The sequence below is a fragment of the Pinus tabuliformis genome, chromosome Q, assembly GCF_031772625.1.
Source record: "Pinus tabuliformis cultivar Carrire ecotype Pingquan chromosome Q, CPIR1, whole genome shotgun sequence".
NCBI classification, from domain to species: Eukaryota; Viridiplantae; Streptophyta; class Pinopsida; order Pinales; family Pinaceae; genus Pinus; species Pinus tabuliformis.
In genome coordinates, this window is record NC_142296.1 from 371,975,021 (window position 1) to 371,992,526 (window position 17,506).

General features: G+C 37.9%; 1 protein-coding gene across 4 annotated transcripts in view; it reads right to left on the reverse strand.

Moving 5' to 3' along the window:
* The window catches only part of EMB3142 (nuclear pore complex protein (DUF3414)), a 447,780-nt gene that overhangs the window by 129,577 nt on the left and 300,697 nt on the right, over positions 1 to 17,506 (reverse strand). For all 4 annotated transcript variants that reach the window (XM_089384461.1, XM_089384462.1, XM_089384463.1 and 1 more), the window contains exons 30-34: positions 14,198 to 14,253; positions 14,028 to 14,100; positions 13,674 to 13,864; positions 13,442 to 13,571; positions 12,964 to 13,041 (exon numbers count right to left, since the gene is read on the reverse strand). In XM_089384461.1, the coding sequence (XP_089240587.1) occupies positions 12,964 to 13,041; positions 13,442 to 13,571; positions 13,674 to 13,864; positions 14,028 to 14,100; positions 14,198 to 14,253 (528 nt within the window). The remainder of the gene's footprint in view (positions 1 to 12,963; positions 13,042 to 13,441; positions 13,572 to 13,673; positions 13,865 to 14,027; positions 14,101 to 14,197; positions 14,254 to 17,506) is intronic.

The window sequence follows — 17,506 nt, forward strand, 5'->3', positions numbered from 1 at the left end:
ATGTGGACATCCCTCATCATTGCTATCCTTGTACCCATGGCATTTGGCCTTGAGATCCTCGTGTCCCCATCCATTTCATCATCATTCACATGCCACCTATTAATTGAAGGATGTACCTAGGACCTGTCTTTCCCCTTAGGGGTTGAGAACACCTAATAGGTTGTCTATTAACCACTCCTACCTAGGGAGGTAACACTATTATGATATTAAAGCCCCAAATTTGGAAGGGAAGCCCCATATGAAGTCTCAATGTGCCCTTGATTAACAAGCTTGGTTCACTTAGATGCACTAATGAATTATTGTACCTGATGGTGAGGATGTAGCACTAGACATTATTATATGTGATTGGCAGGTGGTTTCATCATGGGTTGGGCAACTTAACTGGGGCCTAAGTCCACTAGAGGAGCATATGACACCCTCCAGGTGAAGCATTGAGAGCCATGGGACTCCTATATTTGCAAAACATCATTTCTTCATTCCGTGCACACCTACAACACCATAGCAATCTGCACTTTGCCCCATATTATTCATGAGATGATGCACTTAGACAAGCACGCCCCCAGTCGGCTTAGTAATGTACATGTGGTTTGGCAGTTGATTTGAGGGGGATGAGGATTGTTTCACCCTAGAGACATGGGAGGGCTAGCACCATTCTCCAAGCCCTCAACGATGAGTAGATTCAGGCTATTCTATCACTAGGAGACCCATGAGACCCATTTTGTGCCCCAAACAAAAAACTAGGGTCCACTTGATGATTTGCATGGACGTTTAGGGGCCAACCCCTAGTACATGATTTATGGAGCCCTCTTGACTCACTTTGGCACAATGAGAGCTCAACGCATGCCTTAAGAAGGCCCGCATAGTGATGATGCCAGCGTTTCGACCCTCTTGTGGGTTTATCCTTATGATTTTCCATTGGTTATGTGATTGGCTTCTAACTGCAATCAGATTTTCCCTCCATTTGACAACTAAGAGGGGCTTCTAGGCTAAAATTAGACTTGATAGATCATTTATAAATAGATGAGAGCTCATTTGAGCGACTCATTATCATCACATTTGGATTGGATCTCATGAGAAGAACTCGCACTTGTTTCTTTGGCTATTGGAGAATCTTTTGGAATGCATTTTGATATTTGGAGCTAATTCACATTTCTTCTTTGGAGCCATTTCTTGGATCTTGGATGGACATATTGCATGTCATCTTGTAAGTGCTTAATGTTGATGGAATTTTTCTCTTGAATTTGTTTAATGTATGGAATTGTTGCTTCTAGAATGTGTTAATTGTGCCCTAATTATTGAAAATTAAATTTGGAAGGGTTTCTAGTTGAGTATTACGTATCTTATTCAATGTACGACATGTAATAAATGTTCCTAGAGGAGGAAATTCTTGAACTCTCCGTGAAATTCTATTATCTTTGAAGTGGCTAAATGCTTAAATGTGGTACCTAGGGCATCATTTTTAAGCCTTCTTAGAGAAAATTTAGCTCATCTTGAACATCCTAAGACTCCATATTCCCAAAGGACAAAGCACTAATCCAAGTCCTTGGTGGTCAACTATACTTTTCATCCATAATTTTCTCTCTTAAAATTCAATCCTTTTAAGCCAAGGGCAAAAATCTAGGGCTTGCAGTGAAATTGTAGGGATATTTTTTAGGAATTAAAGGGCCTAAACATCAAGCTTAGGGTCTAGGCTACCTATACTCCAAGTTTGGTGGGCACCCACTTGAGTTTCATACAAAAAATTGTTGAGAAATCAAGGGGCAGCGAGATGAGGTGATTTCTCTTTCTTTGATAACTACTTGTGATGTATTTTTACTTAACTTGATTAACTTCTATATTCACTTGATTATTATTAATGTTCTCTATCATAAAACAACTACCAAACAATGAAGATCATTGAGACAAGAGGAGACAAAATGTAGGTTGTAAGCCAGGGCCAAAACCTCTCCTCTAGAGAGGAAAACCCATAAGAACTTTTCTCTTCCTGTATAACTACAAGTGACGAATTCCAAGACCTAAGACCCTTGACAAAGACCCCTCCAAGAACAAGTCAAACCTTCCTTTGATGAGCTTCTCTTCCTCAAAGTCAACACCAGTCAAACTTGCTCCAATACTTCAGATTTCGGCCCTTCTTCAAAATTTCGACTTACTGCTTCAGGACTGTAATTTTGGCTTCTACTACAGAAACCCTAGTTGGCACATGTGAGATAAATATGGTGAATTTCTTCTCTTTTCTCCTTCACTTGGACAACAGCTTCTTCTCTAGCAATTCATCTTGCATGATAGTCCTTCTTTTCCCTGATTTCGGCCTCCTAATGTGAATGCAATATTTCGGTCTCTGTTGCAACAGTTGCCCTAATTTTCTCGCACGTGAGATGGAGATGGACGAAAAACAGTTTCTAAATGCTTCGCTCTCTCTTCTCCCTTCACTACGTATTAGGTTCCTTCTTCTTCCTTGGTCGAATTTCTTGTGAGCCTGATAAATGGTCTCAAATGTGGTTGACTTCCTTATATATATACCCTTTCCATGGAGCCAAATTATCATCATGAGGCCGACTTGTTGACTTCATGTTGAGAAGGCCTTGGAGGGTCTTTTATGGCACTTTGAATTTACAATAAATTTCTTTGACTTGATGCATGATGCCCAAATGGGTCTTATACATATTACAATGACTCAATTTACTCCTAGATATTATGACAAAGCCCTAGAAGCACTCAATGGGTGCTTAACCTATAAATAAGATAAGCTTGAGCATGAAACCCATGCTAAAATAATAATAATAAAATTTTTCTTTTCATCAAATACATAAAATCATGATTACATCGAACATCATGAAGACTGAGCCTAGCTACACTTTTCAACACTCCCTCTTAGCTAGGGAGGTATTCATAATCCATACAAGGTACATGGACATTCTCATACTGAAGAATTCTCATAAGAAGAGTTCAATTGGTAAGTCATCTTATAAGTTATTATTTCAGCTTATCTCAATCCATCTCATCATATCAACCAACATTGTCACATAGCAAGGCCTTGACTAATAGCTCTATCTCTCCACAAGATAAGAGCACAATGTTGGGGAAACAATGACTAATAGACACCTTCATCATTGTCTCTCAAGGCACATGCCCCATCCATATGTTCACAAGGTATGTCCTTCTAGGACCATCCCTGTCATGGATTAACACATCCTCAAGGAATTTCCTTTTCGACTACTCTTACCTATTGGATGCCCTACCACATCCTCAAATAGTATCAGTATCATTCTCAGATGCTTACCCAATCCTCCATTCTTTCTTCATACAGTGACGACAAAAATGATGTGTCTATCTCTCCCTCTCAACTAGGGAGGATCTATACGTTCCCATAAAAGGAATATTCCCAAGCTCCCTTTTAACAAGGGACTTGCCCAAGCTCCCTCTCAACTAGGGACTTGTTTCCAACAGCAACAATTTGTTCTTTGGTGGAGATCATGGTACTATCAATTGCTTTTAGGGCTCCTCTTTCTACATCATGTCATGAACTTCATCTTTTTCATCATGGAGCCTTCTTCTTCTAGACTTTTTCGTAGGGCATCAGCCATCTTCTTCATTACTTCCCTTCAATGAAAAATAGCCATGTCATCTTCATCGAAAAGTGATCTTGTTAAAATTGGCAACTAGGGCCAAACTCCATGTGAGTCACCTTATTTATGGTAGTTGATATTTTTCTTGGATTCCTCTCTCCGAGAGGTGTAGGGTTGATCTAAAAATCGTCTGATTCCGACATGTATTTATGGAGATATGAATTTATTTGTATTATTGACAATTTGTCAAGGTCGGCCAGGGAACAAAGTACCCCTAGCTCAACCTCAACGTTGCATTTAAATAGAAGAGACCTCAAGTCATTTGAGGAGCACATCACTCATGATCTCTCTCTCCACTCGTTTGGGTTTGTCCTCTCACAAGGAGGACGTGGTGGAAAGAAAGGTCACAAAGGTGCCCTAGCCGCAGTCATCTAAGAAGCCATAGCCGCAGTCAAGAGGAGAGCCCTAACCGCAATTAAAGAAGAGATCTAGCCACAGATTGAAGGGAGATCTAGCCACAGTCTACGGAGCCCTAATCCGCAGCAAAGTGAGGCCTGATCCACACCAAAGTGGAAGCCGTTGTCGCAACAAGGAGAGGTCAAGGGACAGCGTGGAAAAAGGTATGCTTCAGGAAATCGTGGACATGTATGTTTGGAGGCTAAGTTTAGGAGAGGGAAAGATATTGTTGTTTGGGGTGACTGTTTGGGCCTGTTGGAGGAGACCGCAATTACAGCTAGCTACTTTGCTAGGCTGCAAGCCATAGCAAGCAGCTAAGGTTGTTCCAAGGCAGCGTTGAGGTGAACAATGCTTGCAAGAGGCAATGTGGCATAAGGGGAGACTCTCCTAGGTGGACCACAGCCCTAGAAGGGCTTAGTTTGTTGACAACATGGAGGGTTAAGGGCTGCATATTGTGCCCTAACCAGAATTGCAGGAGCAGCAAGCAAACAGTGGAGGACAACAGCATCTTGTGGAGGAGTGTTGGGTCAAAGTGTTGACCGGATTGGATCGTGATTGCAGCAGCCTGTTGTTGCCATGTGGAGGATCTTCCTAGGAGCAGAACCAGCTGTGTAGTTTTTGGGTGCATTAAGCTTACTATTGAAGGTTGATGTTAGTTGGGTTTGACCAAGCCACTTAGAGGACTATTTCTCCAGTTTGACCAGCATTGACTTCTCTGGTCAAGGCTTAACCGTTGCTGTCATAAAATATCAGTTCTGTATATTTGTACTATCTCTCTCTCTGTTGAACTATTGAAGAATATAAGAAGATTTGATCAAGGGTTTCCCCACATTGGGGTTTGTCCCTAGCTGGTGCCACATCTTCTGTCCTCTTCTCTTAGCTTGTCTTCTACTGTTTAAGTTTATGTTCTATCTGCATTTTACTATCAAGCTAATGTGATTGCTAAACTGGACATTGATATTGGGCTAACAAGAAAATTGAAATAAATTGCTCTTAACCATAGAACATACCTAAATTTAACAGATCTCCTAGTCATCATTGTTGAGAAATCCACAGAGGAGGCAGTTAATTGATTTCTTTGATTATGGCAATATCTTGTGATGTTTTCATTATTATTATTTGTTCTTTATAATTAACTTTTCTTATCATCAACACTAATGCCATGCAACCAATAAAAGAGAACACAAGATGTAGGCACACTATCAGGGCAAAACCCCACTATAGGGGAAAACCCAGTCAAAGTTCTTCCTTCAGTAGATTCCAAATGAGACGACCAAGACCCTTACAACATAGACTCGAGACTACCTCCATCAAGTCATCCTTCTTTCACTGTGTTTGCATCCATGTCACTAAATTCTTGTCACTGAGTTTTCATCGAATACTTGCCATTGAGTTTGCACCGAGACATCATCACTTCTTACTGTGAAGACACCGAATCCTTCTCACTATTGTGAACTCTCATCACTGTAATTACATTGGGACAGATATTGCACTAAGATCTTCACTGTTGTAACACCGAGCCCTTATCACTGTAGTTATACCCTTAAACTCAAACTGAACCATTATCACTGTAGTTATACCCTTAACGTTGACCCTTCTCACTGTTGTGGTACCGAAACAGTGTTATAGTAGTAGCACCGAACATGAGGTAATCCGAGCTTCATTTTCTGAGATATCCGAACTTCATTTTAGAGATAAACCGAGCCTCATTTTAGAGATATTCGAACTTGTCGTTCTGAGATTTTATGCGAGCTTCTACACTGAACTGTGGAGCGAGGTATAGCCTTGTATATATAGTTGTTTCTCCTTGGAAATAAGCCGACATGACTTCATGATTAGTTGTGTCTCCATTTAAGATTAGGCCAACATGATTTTACTTGAACGAGGCTGACTTGATGATGATCTACTTGAAGCTGACAGAGGAAGACTTGATGGAGGAGTCTTTGACCTATAAACAAATTGACTTTGACCTAAATAAATAATCCTAAAGCCTACAATGGAGGCTTGACCTATAACAATTGACCCAAGAATGAAACCCATGCTTTAACAAGTCAATTAAATCAATAATAAAAATTCCTTTTTGTTTTCTTTTGACAAATATATTACGTTTTGACTTCAAGTACAATTATGGAGACCAAACCTAGTTAAATTCTTCAACACTCCCTCTTAAGTAGGGAGATATTCATATTTACATATAATCAAAGAAGTACATGGAAGATCTCAAAACACATCGTCTACGAAGAAGTTTAGGCACCGTAATGCCATGTACTAGATTCTTGACCAGGGCAATCTATCCATTTCTCTCTTAACAATTTAGGCACCACAATGCCACGAACTAGATTCCTGACCAAGGCAATCTATCCATTGGTCTCTCAACAATTTAGGCACCACAACGGACTAGATTCCTGACCAAGGCAATCTATCCATTGGTCTCTCAACAATTTAGGCACCACAACGGACTAGATTCCTAACCAAGGAAATCTATTTGGGTGGGACTAAGATGGACTCAAGCTTTCAACCTCTCTCAATATCATCAGGCTTACTTGCTAACCATCAACCCAGAGATCTAGGTGCGTCCCAGAGCTCAATGACCAATGTCGCCTTTCCAACTTTGGGACCTAAACATCAACACAAAGTGTCGGCCAGATGTCCTCCCAAGCAATGCTTCACTCACAAAGCCTCATCACCCCTTGATCCAACAGATCAAGGACAACAAATCTCTCCTGATCCAACTAATCAGTAGCTAGCATGCTATCAAAAACCTTCAAGAGATTTACTTGTACAAACACAACCCCAATCAATAAAATATTTTCACATGTACATGATCAAATACAAACCTTTGGGGTCTTCTAGACATCAGATGTTGCTTCTCAACACAATAGGACTATTAACCGAATCTTTGACAAAAGATTCCTCAATCATATACTTTCCTTTCCTACTTCACATGCAGCAACATATCCTTCAAAATTCATTCTCCAATCACAGCTATGCTCTCCCTCTCAACTAGGGAGATTTCCTCTATCCAAGCTCCCTCTTAACTTCAGGGAGATTTCTTCTATTCAGGCTCCCTCTTAACCCAGGGAGATCAGCTTCTTCTTTTCATCATTAGAGAATCTTTCGTGGCTTCCAACCATCTCATTAGAGTTATTATCATCACTATTCACATCATGCTTATCACTTCAACTTTATTTTACGAACATCTTCACCATCTTGAAGATTGTGTACCTGCACAATTTAGATAGCAAGTACAACCAAATCTATAGAAACATGAAGTTAGTCATATCAGAATCACGGAAGAATTAGACTTTACAAACATAATCAGCAAGAGACTATATTTCAATACTTCAACTTCTTACCTAGGCTTTTGTTACAAACCCTAAATTGCATCCACAGCTCATCAAGATATCAAGCTCATTATATCTAGGTTATCAAAATTCTTTCAATGACATGACAAGTTCTTTCATATAGAAAACCATATAAACAAATCAGATCAATAAATCTAACACCTTTCAAAATTCATAGGTTAGACTACTCACTAGGATTTCATATATTTCCTAGATTTCATACACCAGCTTCAACAATCAAAACCAATCACAGCTTAATCAACATCACGACTACCATCTACTAGGGTTTGATGTAAACCCTAGATTTCCATCTACAAATTCTCAGCAATCACTATATAGATTCATAAATTCCTTACGGTTATACAGACTAAAGAATTTAACCACTACTAGGGTTTAGCTACTAAACCCTAGATTTTCAAACATCTTCATCCTAGACCATCAAACTTTGACTAGGGCTTGTTTCCAAACCCTAGGACTCATGACCATTAACACTTAGCTCAACACATATATCTAGGAATTCATCAGCATATTATAAGCACATCATATGTCAGGCAATATCAAAATGTTAGACATATACCGACCTAGAAAAAGCTAGGGTTTCATCCAAATGAACACATACCTATGGTTTCACTCATAGGACTCTAAATACATAACAATGTTTTTGCTTATAGACCCAACCAAACCCTAAATATCTAAGGTTTCATAACATAGCAAAGCAAACCCCACTATTCCAAAATTTCAAAGGTTTGGGATCTCAGACAAACATCATTCAACCCTAACAAGTTAGGTTTTCATGATCATACCGAAATCCCAAACATGACATCATCAACAAAAACTTCAAATAGCATTTCCCAATAACCCTAAGCAGTTTTAGGGTTTCAAACATTGACATTATCATACCCTTAGGTTAGGGTTTTCTAGAGAACTTGTCAAGGGTTCTATAAGAACAATTAAGGATATAAGGAAGGTAGATTTATCAAGTGATGAATCACCCAAAGCAAGAATCAGTATCATTCAAGACAGCTACACATAACAATGTTAGTAATGTAATGCAAACTTGCAGCGCAAAACATGGGTTTTGTATAATGAGTTTGATTTGAATTTCTAGTGATTTAACTACCTTAACAACAATATTACATCAAGCAATGCCCATGTCAATAGAGTCAGAAAATGCAACATCTCAAAGCTTTGACCCTTGTGGTTATTTCTCTTGTTCTTATCAATTTTGAGGTCATCTTAGCTTTTACATATTGTACATGGGTGTCGAGAAGATATTCAAGTCCAATTCTTCTGACATCCCAACCTCAAGCACTATGAAAACAATTGAATAGTAATGACACGGATTGGGTACTAAATGTGAATAAATTCCTATTCAATTACCTTCTTAACCTTAAGTGTGAATCTACAAAACCCAATTGAGAAGAGAATGCCTTTTAAGATAATCTTTGAAAACAAGAAATGTGAAGAAGAAAACTTGTTCTTGGTATTGGCCATTTGTCTCATAGCCCCTTCATGGACATTATTGCAAATTGAAAATAGCTACACATAGCCTTCCTAAAGTTAAACTACAATTTTTCATGTCCAATTAATAATAGTAGGATCTCACTCTACCCTTTTTAATTGCTTGAGCTTTTTCAAAACTAATGTGTAAGGCTTTATACACACACAGACAAAGATAGAGGCATTCCCTTAAAAAGTTTGAAGGTGTTCTCTAGAGTCTAGACATTCTAAGGATCTCCCCATCCCTATCATTCCTTCATCCCAAAAACCAATGCAACACAACCTAAAAACCTCCATAGGCAAACAATGTGTCCATACACGAAGGCTCACTAAGATAAGAGCCTCATAAGAGCAAGAAGCAAACTAGTTATACCAATCCCTTTAATGATCCAAGTCACCAAAGGTCTAGATTGTGAAGAAAAGAAACAAGTCTAAAGATAACCTTGAGGCACAAAGGATGGGCCTATAACTTTGTATGGACAATGCAATGAGAAATTATATTTTTGCAGCGAATAATAGTTTTAGAAAAAGGGCATATATTCTCTCTATCCTAGACCAATTAGTCTAGAGAAAACTAGGTACCAAACCTCACAAAGGGAAAGAGGGTATGATGGTCTTGTCCATGAGCCGCATTTTTATGAGATATCCTATAAGTGATTATGAAAACAAAATCTCTCATGTAGGGCAAGGGAACCATATCCCTTGCTATGCTCCAATGCGAAAGTGTGTCTTGAGATAACCAACGCCATAAAAACTAAACCCCTAAGTATGTATAGGTCATGATGACCTCAACCACATCACCTTAGAAGTGGAAACAATAGCCAAAAAAAAACACAATTCCATACAATGAAAATCATAACCTTAATCTTACTCACACTAACCATCAATTGTCAAAGACAAAAAAAAAAGTTATAAATAATTTCAACCTATCCCTACAACCACTCAGGCGAATAGTGTTGGAAAATTCAAAGTGGCAGCTTATTATATCAATTTTCCTTGACCTTAATATTTTTTTGTGAACTTAGTTAGTCTTCTTGTGTTCTTTTTTAGATCGTTTCATCAAACAAATATCAAGAACAAAAATAGTAACAACAGAGGACATAAAAATTAGGCTGTAAGTTAGGGCAAAACCCCTACCAAGGGGAAAACCTGGAAAACTTTTCTCCTTACAAAATCTGCCTTCAGTGAGACAACAAAGACCCAACCCCTAAACCCAGTCCTTCTCCAAGTACCAAGTTAGCCCTTCCAACAAGTCCTTCCTTGATCTAGCACCAACCAACTTCAACCTGCAACTTCAACCTACCATCAACACTGCTACTTCGACCTACAACTTCAGCCCCTATAGTGTTGATTTTTGGTAGCATCGAATGTGCTCTAGCCATGAAAATTGGTGGAGAGGCTAAGCCACATGAGATCTCCAAAACCCATAAATTGTTTGGGGAAATTTCACACAGATGCAGAGATATTAAAATAATTAATATTTTTAATGGGATTCCTAAGTCTAAACTTAGGAAAATTAAAATATTAATGTGTATTAATATAATATGGGTGAGAAAGTTCTAAATAACAAGGACCAAGCCAAATCTAATCTTAGTCGTTGATTATGGACTTAATCTCGGCTATTGAATCATCAACAAGAAAAGTATAAGAGGAGGCTTGAGGGTCAGTTGGAGATACACCAAGTTCATCAAGAATTCGATTTTTTGGAGCAGGGTTTGCTGAGAAATCAAGTTAGTGATCTGTTGCAGCGAGGGGCAGTTCGGCAGAAGGCCGAGAAAACATATCAAAGAGGCAGAGAAAGTGTCGGAGAGACAACGTAGAGCCTTGGAACGCTGACACAGAGGCTGAGCAGGCCACCGCAGGGGACGCAGAGGGCCAAGAGGCTGACGCAGAGGCAGCGGAGGCTGATGCAAGAAGCGCAGAGAGTTGCAGAGCTGACGTTGGGTTGAATCGGCATCGCTGAGGAATTTTTGTGGGGCAGATTGGGAGCTGAGAGGCAAACGTAGAGTCGTAGAGGCTGACGCAGTCCCTAGAGGGTGACGCAATTCCAGAAGGAAGCTTGGAGTAGCTTTCGCTATCCAGCTAAGGATCTGTCTAAATTGTTGTGGGATCAATCATCCGGTTGCTAATCAGCCGGAATATCTGTCTCTGAAGAGAGGTACTTCTGCCAAGGAAAATCTCTGAAAGGTGAGTTATTCAGAAATTGCATAATAATAAAACCCTTATATTTGTTGCATCAGTTTTCCCACATTGGGTTTTTCTGGGGACGATTGTCCAAAAATAACAGTGTCCCTTGTGTGTTTGTCTCAGTTATTTCAGTTGTTGATCTGTATATGTGTGACGATTTCATTTGTGTTTATTTCAGTATTTATATTTATAAATAACTTGTTAATGGAAAGAACAAATAGGAGATAATAAACTAGATAATGCAATAGGGATTTCTGATGTGTCAGACTTATAAATTTCCACATAGAGCAGTTGCAGAAACCCTAATCCAACTTCCTCTAGAGACCTTCCTTGAGCAAGAAAACTTCTCCTAAGGTCAACGAGGTCAAGAGTCAAGACAAACTATTCTTCCTTCCAGCAACAAGAACTTACACTTCGATCGATTGCAACTCAGATATGCAATTACAGCCTCCCTTGTAGCTGCAAAAGCCCTAGACTTTCACACGTGTAAAAGAGAGATAACCCAAAAACAAGTCTTCTTCTTCTTCTAGACCTCTGCTCTTCTTGTCTTCTTGCTTCCTAGGTATAGATCGAACTTTTTCCTTGAGATCGAACTTCTTAGTGAGTCAGCCCCAAATGAGGTCGAACTGCTCCTTTATGTAGCCTTTCCAAGGGATCGAATTCCCTCCTTTAGGTTGACTTGAAGTTGTCCAAGCCAACTTGTACTTTTGGAGTTCCCAAGACTTTCGACTCAAAAATAATTCTTTCTCCAATTACATTTTGCCCAGAAGGGTCTTATAAACATGATGTTGACTCCTTTCACTCATGACAATAAATCCTAAGACCTAAAAAACCCTAGAAGCATGAAGAACATGCTTTTACCTAGAAGACCACCAATAAGAAGCATGAAACTCATGCTTTAATAATAATAACTTTTTCTTTTCTTCTTTTCTTTGTTACATAAGATATATATTGAAATGTGTAAAACAACAATTATAAAGATAGAAACTAGTTACATTTTCAACAAATAGGCCAAGAGGATCATGTAATCAGCAAATAAATGAGATGAGATCAATACATGGTGTCATCAACCATCCCCATTTTATCCCACATAAAATCTACCAAAGAGGGTATCCTTGACCCCTACAATCCTCCCAATGAAGACTAATAACCCATGAGCAATGTGGATATGGCCAAGAACTAACTCACAAAATCTCATGATGCAAATCAAAATGGTCTTTGAAATACCAATATTACAAAACCTTTGGAACAAGTCCTCTCTAAAAACCAATTCGAATTATTTTCTAAAGAAAACAACAAACGACTTTAGAAGAGTGTGACAAGGTTACTCAATAATAGCATGAAGAGTGAAGATGTAATCAATGCCTCAATACTCTAGGCAAAAACTTGTCTTTCCTCTAGCCTTGAGGTGTCTCCACTAAAGCTCATCATAACCACGTGAGATATTGTTAGCATACAACTTGGCATACATCTGTCCAACGCTGATGATCTTGTAATTTTTTGGATCTAAACCCTCCAGTTTGAAAATAGCATGGATCGTATGGTGGGACAATAATGGAGGCAAAAATTAACAATGCTCTTTTATGTGAACTATACTTTAAACTAATATTCATGAATTTAAGATTTTGTTTTAATAGGAAGAAACGTCAGATACTTTTAAATTGAATAAAAACAAGAAAATAAATATGAAGACCTTTAAGAAAGGAAACCATAAAGTTTTCCTATTAACTGTAAAAGGCCATACCATGAATGCAAAGTTCTTGTGTATTTGTATAAACAAGTAGCATAAAGCAACAATTCAATATCTTAATTATTCATTATTTGATCTTCGGAAGTACAAAAAAAATTAAAAAGTGACACCAAATCAAAGGATCATAGTTAGCCCAAGTGAAAATAAAACAGAAATATACCACTTCAAAAAGGGCTGTGGCTTCTCGCTTCAATATTGAGAAATTCATCTGGGCCAGTTCTGCATGGTCTTTGTCTATCTGAGAAAATTATAAAACATGAATCAAAATGAAACCTTAACAAATAATATTCATTCTACTAAACATAAGTCAAAGAACAACATCAACAAATATAAATGGTCCAAACATGTTAGCTCAAAATAAAATATAGGGAACAAAACCATTAAATCAGTTGGGTTTATCTTCCTTAAGGAAGGAAAGTATTATGTAAACTGGATTTATCTCGGTTGGTTGGGAAGAGAAATTGTTATACTCCCCATCCAGATTCAATTCCCATAAGTGACATGATGAGCTTTGTTGTAATGGCTTTGACCCAATGTTGTTGAGTTTGAACAGTCCCTTGAGGACTGAAAAATGTATATTCCCCATATGGAATATAAAGATATTTCTCATGAAAAAAAGATATATATAACCTCATTACCTTCTGAAGTTCTACATCATCTTCTCCATCCTGTCCTTCAAGCAATAAATTTCTCTTTATAGCCAACGACACATCTGAATCAACCATGCCTCTACAATACTGGAAATAACTCAGCAGTATTGCATATTGGCTGCAAATGCAAAAGGTTCAATAAATTTCTTCAGAAATAAAAAATGAGGAACAAGAATAGTAGATCATTAGAACTATGTTTCAAATATTCAATTTGAAATACCGTCTCCGTAATACTTCAGAAGACTCGTGGCGGAGAATTGCAGTAACAAGCTTTAATAAGATTGAGTGACAAGCACTATTTGACAGGCGTGCTGTAGACAGAAGATCAACACATGTGACATTATCTGCACTTTCACCTCCAGGTGAAAAAAAACTTTGATCTTGCAGTTTTGCCATACAAGTTAGAACAACCTGCACCAGTAATAAGCAAACAATCATTGAGCTCATATATCAAAAGATTCAATTTTGTACCGTGATTCATAAAGTACCACAGATTAAAGAATTGATATATACCTGAGTTAAGGGCAAAGCCATTTTTTCATAAAGTACCACAGATTAAAGAATTAACATATACCTGAGTTAAGGGCAAAGCCATTTTAAGGGAACAATCTTGTGATGTTGTTGCACCCAATGAGGCATCAAGTATTCTGGAAGAGTAAATAATTTGTCAGCAAATAATACAATTTATCAGCTACCAAAATTAGCTCGATAAAGACTACATCTGATAATGCATGGTAAACTAACTCAAATAATGTCTGAGGACGGTTTCCCATGAATTCCATGCGTCTAGATACAGCCACCTGAAGCAAAAGAATTATATAAGTAAATTTGGTCACTCCAGACACTGCCTACCAAATACACTAAAAAAAATTCAAACAGCCAACTCACTGTCAACAAAAGGCATCTCAATTCAACATTGGAAAAGTAAGACGCTACAGAAGAAACAGGATATGCAGCACAGATGAATTGCATACTTCCTAAAAAACTAGGTCTTCTGGAAAACCTAGAAAGTAAGTTGCACGAACATGGATATGAGTACTGGATCAGGTACAGCTATGACAAATCTATATAATGGCCTAGATAGAATACCAGTAGGATACATCAATGCACACACACATACACATGGTAAACAAAAATTTCAAAATATCATTCATGAATTTGCAAATGAAGCCAACAAGAATGAATTCTCATTCATAATAGCATTTAGGATATCTTTTATAAACATTACATAAAACAAGATAAATTTATTAATGTCCCACAAATGACCACAAAACTTAAAATCAGGTCAGTTGGACAAAAAGGTGTACCCAGTGTGATTAAAGTGCGGGAGTCTAAAAGCAACTACTATACCAATACTGAAAGCAAAATCATGAAAGGAAGGAAATATAACTCAGAATCTAGCCAAGATATAAGCTCACCGTTAAAAGTCTACTTCTTGCCAAAAGACCAGATTTTGTAAGCACAGTGACACAATAGAAAGGCCAGAGACTATAGCTCCTAATGCTGAGAAAGAGAGAGAGAGAGAGAGAATACCAAAGCCTACTAGTCATGATGGCCAAGGACAAAATAAAAGGGAAGGGCCCAGGATATGACTTCACCATGGGAGTCATTGATCACTATGAAAGGGTCAATGCAATGGCGGACCAGGGCTAAGGGGACCCACCTTTACAATCTTGGGAGGAGCATAAGGAAAATGGAACCCCATTCTCCAACCATCGAAGGTGGAAGGGAACAAACTCTTGACAGAAATCTTGCTTTTCAGTTGAATCTGTGGGGAGATGGGGTGTAATTCACAGCCGGGAGGCACAATAAACTAGATCCATCTAGAGAAGGTATATCGATCGTGTATGCTCTATGCCCTAGAATAGCAACTGACCAGACACATCGAAGATGTCATTTGATCACTTGGAGAGAAGGCCAAGAAGAGACCTGAGGCCTCGCTACTCTAGGTCTGAAGTATCCTAGGGCTTTGTCAGTCACTTGTTGCTTTGATCAGACAGGGCAACCTAGAAGTATGAAGCGATCCAGCTCAAGGTTTCAGGATGAGACAAGTGTCTGGACTCTCTCCACCCTAGCCTTGTCAGTCTGCAATAAACTTTGCCCCCAAATCTTTGAACCATAGACAATTGTAGGTAAGATAAACATAAAATTAAGTTTCCTCAGTGATCACTCTATTATATAGAGTCTACATATCAGATTCATTACAAAATCCACATACTCAATAAAAACACTACATATCAGATTCATTACAAAATCCACATACTCAATAATGTCTTTATCAAAGTACTGAAGCTCCACATCATTAAAATCTCATATTCGAACAGAATTCTAATCCTTCATATCATAGCCAGGTTATATAATTTTGGTGATCAATTCTAACATGAAATGAAATGTTATAAAATGACATGAAATGAAACGACTTTCAACTTTCACGAAGCATCATATTCATAATTCATTACCAATGAGTTATAATTGCCAACTTCAAACTGCAAACTTAAATTGTCATATATTGTTTACAAAAAATATCATAATAAATATGAAAGAGTCAACAGTTATAAAAGCTACTAGCCTACTAGAAACTAGAAAAGACAAGTAAATCTATTATCTATTGCTAATGCTTGGGCCTCTTGCCGCCACGAAAAATGTCTAATTTTTTAGTCTTGTTGGAAAATCAGGATCTTTGTCATTCATATCACCCTCTAAGCATTAATATCCAGAGGTATCTTTGTCATTACATCTAGATCTGTATAGGGATCTTTGTCATTAATATCACCCTCTAAGCATTAACATAAGATAGAAAAAACATAACATGTCAAGTCAAGATTTTGTTTGAGTGATGTGTACATTTTTAGTAGGGTCATGATAGAGGAGTTCAACAACCAATGTCACTAACATCAGAGTAGATAGACGGATTGGTTTTCTTGATTAAATACGAGTTCCATACCCTAATACATGACAAAATCCAATGGAAACATTGCAATCCCCCCAATCCTAAAATCCTGAAAAACTGATAAGTCTGTTGGATTTTGAATGAGATCTAAAATTCTACTTTCTCCATATGAAATCCAATGAGGTCGTAACCACTCTCAAACATCCCAAGTCATTTCATGCTAATGTTAAAAATTTAAGTAAAAGGATGAAAATGAAGATTAAGGAGTATGTCACTTTTACTTTAAGAATTTAGCATTACCATGAATCACATATCAATACTAGGGCCATAGGATTGATCATTAGGTTGCCCCATTAAAACATTATTGTTTCTTTAAAAAATAATTGCATTTAGAATTTTTTGCAAAAAAGGCTACGGAGCGAAAAAAATTCTCTCAGGGTTCAGGAGCACGCTCCCAGGGTTGCTCCCAAAGGGAGCGCACTCTGGGAGCAGAGCCACTCCCTTGCAACCCTGGGTTTCACCATAAAATGGTCGGTTCTATCATAAACCGGCCAGTTTGACCAGTTTTTTCATTTTTTTGGAGAAATCAACCCTTAAACCGAGTCTTTTGCTTGGTTCGACCCGATTGCCTAATGAATCGGCCGGTTTGACCAGTTTCCGATTCATGCCGACCGGTTTTTAAAACTATGTATCAACCAACTTATGTTGGAAGTAGATTTGTTAGTGTCAAATTGCTATGAAAGAGATACTTGATTAAAAATAAATGACAATTGACAATAAAACCAACTAATGCAATTGTAGCAATTAAACTAAATGAGATTACAAAAATGACATAAAAACAAGTTAATCTACTAGTTAAAAGAAGAAAATAATTGTGATAGAGAGATGAATGAAACAAATGGATTTATCAAGTGAGGTTAAGCAAGATCATTCAACACATTAAATTTGCATAACATGTAAAATGAGATGAAAAGTTAGAGAAACTTAAATGCATGAAAATCAAAGAAACAAACTAGCCACTCAAGCAACCATTCAAAGGACACCTTCCCCAATTGGGGAAAAGGGATGCCAAGGGGAAAATCCCCAAGCTCCCAAAAGAATGTTTTATCTTTTATTAAAGTTAGATCCCTCTTGCTGGATGAGTGATAGAGAGGATCCTTTGG